At 41.9% G+C, this 12,177-nt stretch overlaps 1 protein-coding gene across 5 annotated transcripts in view; it reads right to left on the reverse strand.

Annotated features, from left to right (window-relative positions):
* The window catches only part of NCOR1 (nuclear receptor corepressor 1), a 116,660-nt gene that overhangs the window by 46,638 nt on the left and 57,845 nt on the right, over positions 1-12,177 (reverse strand). For 4 of the 5 annotated variants that reach the window (XM_041001592.1, XM_041001594.1, XM_041001591.1 and 1 more), the window contains 2 exons: positions 10,571-10,697; positions 3,533-4,085 (listed from right to left, as the gene is read on the reverse strand). In XM_041001592.1, the coding sequence (XP_040857526.1) occupies positions 3,533-4,085; positions 10,571-10,697 (680 nt within the window). The remainder of the gene's footprint in view (positions 1-3,532; positions 4,086-10,570; positions 10,698-12,177) is intronic. The other variant, XM_041001593.1, reaches the window with a different exon arrangement.

Raw genomic sequence — 12,177 nt, forward strand, 5'->3', positions numbered from 1 at the left:
CCTTATTTATAACCTGAGAGAACAGCAGATGGCCCAAGTCCTTGGGACTGTGCACCCACCCGTGTGAGAGACCTAGTCACTCTCATGGTTTCCGGCTCCAGACTGACTCAGCTCTGGATTTTGGGGAGTGGATCAGCAAATGGAAGATCTTTCCATCACTTCTTTACTTTGGAAATCTGACTTTCCAATAAAAATAAATTCTTAAAAAAAAAAAAAATAAAGCACTAGTTTAAATCTGCTTACATTTATTCCACTTAAAAATAAGCCTCTAAAATTAAATTTAGACTGTTGTGAAGAAAAAAGAATGACCTATCTAGGCAGAATATCCTGATAAGCCAACAGATAAGCCAAAATCCTGTTTTATTTCAATTTTGGTGGATGAGAAGTCTATCATCTATTGTGTCAAAATATCCTCTTGAGAAATTATCACTGTGATACTTACTATTCTAGTAGCCAATCTCACTGTAGAATACATAAGAAATAAAATATACTATATGTGTATATAGACTCTAGACACATTATAAAAGGCAAGTCCCTGAATAGAATCAGGTTGCTGCACAGCCTACCAGCCTGTTTCTGATTAAACATGAGGAGAAAGTTCAACAAAAGACAGGATACAGGGTCTGGTTGAGTTTCTGATTAAATGATGTCTTAGCTAAATTCAGGACTTTTTTAAAAAATTTATTCACTTTTATTGGAAAGGCAGATTTATAGGAGAAGGAAAGACAAAGAAAAAGATCTTCCATTCGCTGGTTCACTGCCCAGATGTCCACAATGGTTGGGGTTGAGTAGATCTGAAGCCAGGAGCTTCTTTAGGGTCTCCCAGGTGAGTGCAGGGTCCCAAACCTGTGGCTCATCCTGTTACTCTCCCAGGCCACAAGCAGGGGGCTGGATGGGAAGTGGAGCAGCCAGGACACAAACCATTGCCCCTATGCAATGCTGGCATCTGGAGGTAGAGGATTAGCCAGTTGAGACAATGTGCTGGCCCCCACTACCAGAATTTCCATGAATCCATCATTCCCTATCATTCTAGGTGAGCCTATTTCCTTCAACAAAAAGGACACAGCAGAAAAGACAGAATGGTCTCTCCATATTTGCAGAGGACTGGTTCTGTGACCCAAATTTTGAGGATGTGTTTAGGTTACTTACATGAAATGGCACAACATTACATAAAACCTACTTAAATTTCCTCACACACTCTAAGTCTCTAACGTACAGCACCTACCACAATGTGAAGTTGTTATTGCACTTGGATAAACACAAGTAAAAAGATATGTGCATGTTCAGTACAGATGGAATCACTGCAGCCCTAACTAAAAACTACAGAAATGAGGGAACGGTGAAAGAGGCTGACACAGTGAAGGTAGCAGAGACTTGATGTGTGAAACGCAGGCGCCTGTGGCAGGGTGCACCTACACAATCACATCACTTCACCTCATTTCAGGATTCAGGATACTCCCAAGTACACAGCAGATTCAAGTCCTATTTTTTTTTTTCCAAGCTTTCTGGGATTCTATTATCAAGCATATTTGAAAATCTAATTGGAAAAAAAAAATACCTTACTGGACTGGAGCTGCGATATAGCAAGTAAAGCTGCCAGTTAGTGGTGCCAGCATCCCATGGGGGATAATTCAAGTCCTGGCTGCTCCACCTCACACACAGCCTTCTGCTCACGCGCCATGGAAAGCAGAGAGGGATGGCCCAAGGCCTTGGGAAATGGCACCCGCAAGGGAGACTCAGAAGAAACTCCTGAACCCCGGTTTCAGACTGGCCCAGCTTCGGCCACTCTAGGCATTTGGGGAAATGTATCACCAGACAGAAATCTTGTTCTGTTTTTCCTTTTTCTCTTTAACTCTGCCTTTCAAATAAATAATCTTTCAAATAAAGCTGAGTGGCCATTACTTAGCATAGTAGCTAAGATACAACTTGAGATGTCCACCCTCATATCAAATTTCCTAGGCCTGAGTTCTGGCTCCACGTCTAATTCCAGCTTCCTGCTAATATGCACCCTACACCACTGTACTGGAGACCTGGATTCAGCTGGAGGCTTCAGCCTGGCCCAACCGTGGCTGCTGTAGATACTGAGAAGTGATTAAGCAAACAGAAGATCTCTGTCTCTTTCTTTAAAAACTTAAAAATTTTTCCAAAAAATTTGTTTAGCGGCAGAGAGGCAGTAGGTAATAAGAGCCCAATTATCGGCGCCAATGTCAGTGCCTCCCAGAGTCTACATTTGTCGGGAAATAGAGTCAGGAGCCAGAGCGAAGAACCCAGGCATTCTAAAATGTGGACAATATTTCTTTTTCACAGTTAACTGAATGCTTTGTACAGAACCTGCGTAGAGGAATGACATTAGATATTAAATAAAGAAGCATCAATTCCTGTGAAATATGTATCTCTTCATTGTAGCATTTTCAAAAGTGATAAAGATGTAATAAACATTTCATGCTAATTTGCTTTACAGACTAAAATTACTGAAAAATTAATTTGTATTATATATGAAATTTTACAAAGGTACTTTAAAAACTGCATGAGCAAAAGCAATGAAAAGGGGATGGACATATGAGGGTTTATGAAGAACTAAACTATAGTAATAATATAGGGGAACTCAGTGGTGGAGGGGAGGGGACTTGTGCAGAAGGTAAGGGAAATTCCAGGAACTATGGAACTATCTCATAAAACGATGATAATAATTTTTAAAAAGGAGATGAATGGGAAGGACCAGCACGGCAGGCGCTGCATATGGGCACCAGTTCATGACCTGATCCAGCTGCTGCCAACAGCCTGGAGAAGCAGTGGAAACCGGCCCAAGGGTTTGAGCCTCTGCTACTCATGTGGGACCCGGATGAAGCCCCATGCTCCAGCTTGGGCCAGCACTGGCTGGTGTCTCTCTCTCTCTCTCTCTCTGTTACTTGTTCAATGTAAATATATATAGATATTTACAAAAACAAACCAAAAAAAAGGTAAAGCACATTTTCCCCAACCATCTATGAAGCCCCTTAGTCATTCACAAATATGAATTAAAATTTCAACTGACATGGAAAGCTTGCACTTAAATCATGTTCTACATTATTTTCAGAACACTTAGGATGCTTCTCCTCTTGGCATTTTCTTACATCTCAGACAACAAAGGTGGCCTTGCTGTGACGTCTGTCATCTCAGAGAGAATCATAGCTGAAGCCCATGCCCTTCACCTCTCCTTCCATCACCATGTCCCACCCCATCATACACAGTCAGCTGAAAAATCCCAGAGAAGAAAACAGACACAGAAAGAGACAAAGATGATATATATATTATGATATATATATATATATGTATATATCATCCTATATATAAAGATACAGACAAATAATAGAAAAAATTTACAGTCGATCTCTTTTAAGAAAGCAATGATCACACAATCGTTCCTGGCATCACAGACCAATATCAAAATCGTAAAAGAAACTGTCACTTGTCTCTGCAGGAGACATCATTGTATGATCCTGCCAGCAGCCGGCAGAGTACGGCCAGCTGACACCTAAGGGGCCAGTCTCACCTCTGCCGTTCTGGCTCGCCCTCCACATCTTCATCAGCACTGCAGGTGGCGCTGGAGTCGTTGTCTGACTGGGGCTCAGGCCTTTGGGGATTGATCTGCTGGGTCACCTCCAAGTCTTCATCTCTAGGCTCTGCCTTTTCACTGGCTCTCTCCAAGTCTCTTTCTTTGGTTTCACCTTCTGCTGTAGGAGCACCGTTTTCCGGCACCCTAATGTCAACATCTCCAGGGTCTGCTTTGGTAGTGACTGGGGTATCAAGCACAGAACCTGCTTCAGCGCTGCATTCCTGCTGCTCGATGTCCATCGGCTCTGCGGGCTCCACGCTGACGGTGGCATTCGTCTGGCTCTCCGCGCTTTCACTCTCAGCTGCTTTGGCGCTTGGGGCCGCTGAGGCAGGAGACGCACCCGGGGCGGTTTCAGCGGTGGACTCGAGCTCAGCCACGGCTTCCGCGCTTCCGCGAGAAGTAGCGTTTTCAGTGCTGTCTTCACCGGGCTTGACAGCTTCAACTGGTGAAGGAGAAGGAGCACTTTCTGTATCAGAACTATTTTCAGCACCTTAAAGATAATGATACAGCATAAAAATCTGATAATGACACTCTTCAGGTGGTGACAGAAACCATGCTTCAAAGTGCTCGTTTAGGATGGATTACACTCCGTGGATGACCTCATTGAAGTACTTACAGCCACTGGGAAAGCTAAAGTTTTCTACAAAGTGTGCAAGAGAAAGATTAAATTGTCTTGAGCTTCTGCAATTGAAAGCACAAAAGCTTTTAATGTCCAAAAGTAATTTATATGATATTTGAAACAAAGACAGGAAAACAAAACACAACATGTTGCCATAACTAGTAACATCCTGCAACAATTCCATTGACCTTTCTGTTTGTGTGTGTGTTTAAAGTTAGTAGTACAGGCCAGGCTGTTGGCGTAGCAAGCTAATCCTGTTCGTGGTGCCACATCCCATCTGGAATGTCTGAAGACAGCGGGCCCCTACATTCACCTAAGAGACCCAGAGGGAGCTCCTGGCTCCCAGGTTCAGACCAGTGCAGCACCATCCTTGGCAGTCACCTGGGGAGTGAACCAAGGAAGAAGATCTGACTCTGTCTCGGTAACTGACTGCCAAACACACATAATCAGTAAATAAGTACTAAGAAATAATAACAGGCCCCAGCATGGTAGTCTAGCAGTTAAAGTCCTCACCTTGCACATGCCGGGATCCCATATGGGTGCTGGTTCTAATCCCAGTGGCCCCACTTCCCATCCAGCTCCCTGCTTGTGGCCTGGGAAAGCAGTCGAGGACCGCCCAAAGCCTTGGGACCCTGCACCCGCGTGGGAGACCCAGAAAAGGATCCACTCCAGGGCCCTGGTTTCATATCAGCTTAGCTCTCCAGCCATTGTGGGCCACCTGGGGAGTGAATCATAGGACGGAAGATCTTCCTCTTTGTCTCTCCTCCTCTCTGTATATCTGACTTTGCAATAAAATAATAATAAAATGAGCAGTGTTCACATTCTAAAATGACCCTTGCCCCACAGGAATGTAAGCCAAATCACATCAGTGAATTAAGATTTTACCTTTTCCAGTATTAGGTCTTAGAAGTCTGGTGTGTACTTTATTTTCAGTATTATCTCAATTTGAACTAGTCACAGTTAAGTACTCAAAAGCCACAAGTAGACATCTAGAAATTATGACACCAGACAGCAAGGTTCTAGAATAGTACTTCATTTTTTTTTATTCTAACAACGGTCTTTTCCCCATTCTTTTACCATTTCATACCTATAGTTTTAATATTTCTGACATCTTTACCTAGTTATATTGAAAGTCCAGTGCCAATATGTCAATAATCTCAAGTAAACAAGCATTTTTTTTTTTCGAGTGTTTACTATCCAACCATAAGCCAGACACCTACGGTTCATCTTTTGACGATTCCTTTCTGAGATCCCATGAGCCTGGCTTGGTAAACCCGATTTTCTCTGGATATATATCCCTGAACCCCCCGTCTGCTGAGCTTCACAGCGACCACTCAAATCCCTAAGCAGCTCTTTGCACTCTCCACCTCACATCATCCTCCACATCAACCACAGAGCGAGCTTTTTTAAAGCCAAATCTTACCATAACACACATTCACTCTCTTTTTCTATCTTTTCAATGGAAACCCATCACTATGGCCTGCAAAGCCTGGCAGGCAGGGCCGTACCAGCGTCTCCCGTTCATCTTGCACACAGCTTTCAGTATTGCAGACTCACTGGCCTTTCCATTTTCCTAATGCCCCATTACACCTTGTATCATAGAGAAAGCGCACAACATCCACCCCTGCTAAAAGGCTCTGTCAGCTACTTGTCCTGTGGAGACAGCTCAAATATCACATGCACTATAAGCCTTCCACAGCTGAACAAAGTTAGATGCTATTCCTCACACCTCCTAACACAATTTTGTCTACGTACATAGTTATTTGATGTCTGGTTATTTCTGCCAGACCACAAATTTCATAATGTGGGGACTAGTATAATGGCATGACAAGTTAATCCTCCATCTGCAGTGCTGACAACCCAGGAGGCACCAGTTTGAGTCCTGGCTACTCCACTTCCAATCCTGCTCCCTGCTAATGTCTTGGAAAAGCACTGGATGATGGCCCAAGGCCTTGAACCCCTGGACCCACTTGGGAGATGCAGAAGAAGCTCCTGGTTCCTGGCTCTGGATTAGCTTAGCCCTGGCCATTGCTGCCATCTGGCAAGTCAACAGAAGAGCACTCTCTCTGTCCCTCTAACTCTGATTTTCAAGTAAAACAAATAAATCCCCTTTTAAAAAGTTCCATAAACTGAAGACCATACATTCTGGTTCTCTGAAACTTTAGGGATAAACACTGTGCCTAGCACACAGCCGACTCACACCCTAGATGAATCATGCATTCAATGGGAGGTCAGGAAAGGTCTAAATCAAGTTAACCATTCCTCTGTTGAATTCTTGGGTTACTTCCAATTTGTCACTGCTATAAACAGTCTATAGAGATGTGCACACTTTCCATGAAAATCCAGTTTGTAAAAAAAAATCCTCTTAGATAACTCTTCGGTATATATGTTAAATTGGGTTAAGTCCTTGAGAAACTTAAAAAACTAAAAATTAGTGCAATGAGGGAAGACTTGTCGCTCAGTCAAAATGACAGCAGAGCCAGTGCTTCACAGCATGTTGAAAACTGCCCCAGAGAAGGGTAACACACAGCAGCAGACAGTCCAGAAACAGATGCTAACAGGCCTGCAAAATTAACAGGTCAAATGTGGTATTTTAAAGCAATATTTATTCAGTAAAAACTTGTCAGAACCAGCTCCATGAAACAAAAACATGGGCCCTACAGATATAGGAAATAATTCTAGATGGAATAAAGATTTTAAAAACATTAGGAGACAATTTAGGATAAGATATATGTAACTATGGAAAACACGTAGAAATATATTCAGCAAACATGAAGCTTTGATGCTACAAAGTTATAAATATGCCATTTATATGGAAAAATATAATCAAAACTTTCATGACCATCTAATAAGAACATTTTTAGCATGTCAAAATATCCTAAACATTCCACAAATTCATTATTTCATTCACTCAACTATGTATAAAACACCCACTATGTGTAGGAAATTCTTTGAGATTCTGGGTACAAAGCAGAGAAAACGAAATATCTGCTCTCATGGAGCCCATATTCTATGCTGAACAGACAACAGCACATGTGCGGAGTGTCAAATGATAGCAGAATCTGTAATGACCACATAACAAAATCTAGAGAGCAGGAGAGGGCGGTGAGGGCTTGCACAGGGGGCACACTGACATCTAAACAGAAGCCTGCCAGACGTGAGAGTGAGCCACATTCTAAGGAAGAGCGTTACAGCAGAGGCCTTGACCGGGGGCAGGAGGAGCGAGCGCGGCTGGCTCTGAGCAGCAAAGGGCAGTGTGCTCCGAGCCAACGGAACAAGCAGAACAGAGGCTGGCAGGAGCTCAGAGGGTCAACTGTTCAATTCAGGCAGGATGTCCTGAGTGCCTGTGAGGGGGTATGGGAAAGTATACTGGAGTACAGATTACAAGTTCTAGCATACTGTATGAAGAACACGCTGCATGCTGAGTGAAGAACTAGAATTAAAAAAAAGAAGAAGAACTTATCAAAAAGATGCTGCATTGGAATGGCTCAAAACTTTATAGCACAAAAGCAGGTGAGGAAGGGATCTATTATTGCCAGATTGCAGATGGAGAACAAGAAAAAATTATGACAGGAACTTTATCTGATACTGGGAACGACTGGAGGAAGAAACAGCGTGCAGGGGTAGTGAAGCGGAAAAGATGTGGTTCTGAGACATCTAGATAGAAATAAGGAGTTAAATCTGTGGACTCTAGGAGTTCAAGCCTCAAAAACCAAACAAAAAGACCAGCAAAAATTCTGGAAGGTATACCTCACACAAAGGAAAGACTTTACTGAGTAAAAATTACTGTTCGTTAGACATGCTATCAAACGATGAAGAGCAAGAAAAACACCTGAGGTTAACCTTCACTCTAACGACACTGCGAAGGCAAGCCTTAAATCCAAGGGCGAACTGACACGTCATCTATGACTAAACCCAAGACAGGCCAGTGACTGTGCAGTGGATACCACTTAAATGTAAGCAAAATTTTCAATATGCCAAAGGGCAGAGACATTTCCAATACAAAATGTTTCACCAAATGCCAGAGAAACATGAGTTTTTTCCTAAAAATAAAAAATCCTGGAGGAACAGCATAAAGCAATAACAACAACAACAAAAATCCAAATTTGACCAAGTTTCAGGTATTCTGTTTTAACTCTTCTGACCATGAAAGATGTAGCGTCAGATGTGTTTTAGGGAAATACGGATGTATTTCAGGGAAACAGAGTCAGATGTGTTTTAGAGACTGAATTCTCCCTTCCGCAGCTGCCTTTATTCTTCCACTGGTAAGAAACTTGCCACACAACAGGCAATGCACCTGGAGAGTGTCCCATTAAGATTAACAAATGAATTAATTCATACAGTTTTTACATTCTTTGACACTTTCCAAGTGAAGTCAAAAAGAAATGAAGAGAGACCTTGGGTTTCTACTGTTGAGTCCACGTCCTATTATTAGAAAACTACTCCAGTTATCAAAAGGAAAACACATGCAGGACACAGCCATGCTGCCGAACACTGACAGGTGACCACGTTATTGTAATACCAATCTTGGCAACTTCAAGCAACCACACACTAAGACCCAACAACAGGAAATAAATAAAAGGGAAAAAGTCACTTACTGTTGCTCAGTTTTTGAGAAACTGCAAGCCTACACATGGACAAGCTTTGTTATGGCTTGAACTGCATTTTCCTAGTCCAAAATTTCTATGTAAAAGCTCTAACTCTGGTGTGCCCGCATATGGAGACGGGGCTTCCAGGAGGCAATGCAGGGTAGATGAGGTCAGCGGGTGGGCTGCAATCCAGCAGGACTGCTGGGGAAAGGAAGAGGCGGCAGGAGTGCACCAGGGGCAAAGGCCATGTGGGGACAGCACAGAGGGCAGCTGGCTATCAGCAAGGCAGGAAGAGACTGCTCATCAGAAGGCAACTCTGCCAGCACCTTGATCTCAGACTGCCCGCTTCCCGAAATCTGAGAGATGAGGAAATGCAGCAGAAACCACTCAGGCTAAGGTATTCTGTTGACAGCAGGTCATGGAGACTGATACAGCTGTTCTTCCTTATCTGTGGAAAATGTACTTCGAGACTCCTTCAGCAGAAGCCTGCCATGGCAGGCAGGAATAAATCCTACACAAATTCTTTTCTGCATGCGCACACACACTTAAGAGTAAAGTTTAATTTACAAACTAGGCACAATATAAGATTAAAAATAATAAATACTAAAACAGAACAGTTATTAATGCTATACTACAACAAAAGTTACGCAGTAAGGAGTCTAAGTGTTTTCAGAGCATGGTTGAAGAGTATGACCAAAGATTTCATTTATGTTTATAATCCAAGAATACTAGCTACCAGATACAAACCTATTAACAGGAACAAACCCTAGTGGGCTCTTTGAAAGGATCATGAACACACCAGCTGCATTCCTTGTTGCTGGCTATCTTAATCCAGCCCAGCTTGCTCCAATATTCTATTTATGCTTGCTTGTAACAACCACCTTGCATTTCACAAAAAAACCTCACAGAAAAAAAGAAAAACTACTTATTATTCAAAAACAAAGTCCATTTCATGTAAGTCTGAAAAGCAGCCATAATAATCTGTAGAGAAAAAAATAACAGAATCTAACATTTCTAAACTCTAGGGTATAGAACTTCCAGATCTTATATAAAATAAAACTGCTTATAAAAAAAAAAGATAAACAACTCTACATATAGAATTTAAACTGCTGTAATTCAAAACTAAAAGGCAAATGAGATGGAGAAAATATTCATACACAAAACACAAACTTGTTTAATGTACAAAGAACTACTAATAGCATTTATGAAAACCTCTGAATCAGAAGCAGTTCAATTTACAAAAGAAATGCATAGAAACGTGACACTGAAAATTGAAATAAATTAGCTGCCCTTCCATCTTTCAGCAAAAACTCAAGAAAGAAAAAACCATTTTCAGCAAACTGTCAATGATTTAAGGAATATTATTTTTTTCCTTAAGCTTCTCAGCTTGGTGTTTTTTCCTACTCCTCGGGTCATTAATTCTTTTGTGATAAAAATTTTTGGGAAGGGATGAAACAAATCAGACTCAAAGCACAGATAAGGAGGGAAATGCAAGTGCTGACACCAAGGGACACAGCGTAGCTCCCCCGTGCAGACGTGTGGCTAAAGCAGGACTGTCACCCCCAACAGCTTCCGGTTGCAGCACCTGCACAGCCTCAGGCATCACATAAACAGTTGTTGGTTATATAAACAAACACATTATGTTTAACAGCTGCATAACACAAAAAATACACTTCCTTCAAGAGAAATTCTTACGCAAAGAATGAAGCTAAACGCGATGTGTCTGGGATAGCAGAGGCCAGGTTAAATCTACGACTTTTGAGATACCTTCGCTGTCCTCTGGATTCTCTTCCTCATTGGAGGCTTCGATGTCCTCGTCCTCCTGGGCAGAAACGGTGGAAGCCACACTTTCACACTGGGATACATCCCGCTCCTCACGAGGCTTCCGTGAAGTCTAACAAGCAAACAACAGCAAGTTCAACAACACCATAACTGACATAACTAGAAGGAAAAAGTCAAGTCTTCTCACTTCGGACATAACATAGCACCCCGGGAGACATATGCATAAACGGACAAGAAGGCTGTGTGTTCTGGTTAAAGTGAAGCAACTAGCTCTGAGCCATCACTAACTGCTCTTCCATGCAGGTGAATTTCACCAAACTGATCAAAAGTTGCAATTAAAACATTACTGCAACTGCAAGTTCTCCCTGCTCATCTCACACTTCAAATCATCTAATAAAAACATACACATTTTTTACTGAACATGTACATTGAAATGTAGAATAAAACACACTGAAAAATAACTGCTCACAATTCCAACTAGACATTATAAGTGCACTGATACACTCCTTTAAGTCCTTAAAGATGCACATAGTACATGTATGAGTGTATAAATCTTCATATATACATTAAATACAGCCTGTGGACCATATGTAGCTGTATATTCTATTTTCTAAAATCTACTGTAGCCATAAACTGAACACACTCCCTACATTACAAACCCTTTAAAATGGGGGGCAATTCAAATGGCTCAACTAACTATTCCCTTGCTTGCAAGTGCCGGCACCCATAAGGCCACCAGTTCATTTACCAACTTATCCACTTCCCATCCAACTCCCTGCTTATGGCCTGGAAAAGCAGTAGAGGATGACCCAAAGCCTTGGGACCCTGTACCCGCATGGGAGACCCGGAAGAGGCTCCCGGCTCCTGGCTTCGGATCGGCTCAGCTCCTGCCGTTGCGGCCATTTGGGGAGTGAACCAGCGGATGGAGGATCTTTCTCTCTCTGTTTCTCCTTCTCTCTGTAAATCTGCCTTTCCAATAAAAATAAATAAATCTTTAAACAAACAAACAAACAAAAAACAAAATTCTTCAAAATTATTTGAATTACTGAATCCAAAAAAACTGTCTATTCATATACAAGAATAAAAACTATTTTAAGGGCCCAGTGCAATGGCTCAATAGTTAAATCCTCGCCTTGCATGCACCAGGATCCCATATGGGGGTTGGTTCGTGTCCTGGCTATTCCACTTCCCATCCAGCTCCCTGCTAATTGCCTGGGAAAGCAGTTAAGGACAGCCCAAAGCTTTGGGACCCTGCACCCACATGGGAGACCTGAAGAAGCTCCTGGCTCCTGGCTTCAGATTGGCTCAGCTCTGGCCATTGTGGCCACCTGGGAAGTAAAGCAGCAGATGCAAGATCTTTCTGTCTCTCTTTGTAAATCTGTCTTTCCAATAAAAATAAATACATCTTTAAAAATTTTTTTTGTATTAAGTCATTTTTGGTATTATTGTTAATGTTACAATAAGCTTCCTTTACTAGTTAACAATTACATAATTTTACACAGTGGTTACCATTGATATCAGTAAATTCCTCTTGCCATTTAGAGCAGAAAAGTCTCTTCAAAAAAATGTTTTCTTCTAAGAACTATATGTTC

Source organism: Ochotona curzoniae, unplaced genomic scaffold, assembly GCF_017591425.1.
Source record: "Ochotona curzoniae isolate NIBS_2020 unplaced genomic scaffold, NIBS_Ocur_1.0 scaffold_2453, whole genome shotgun sequence".
Lineage (NCBI taxonomy): Eukaryota > Metazoa > Chordata > Mammalia > Lagomorpha > Ochotonidae > Ochotona > Ochotona curzoniae.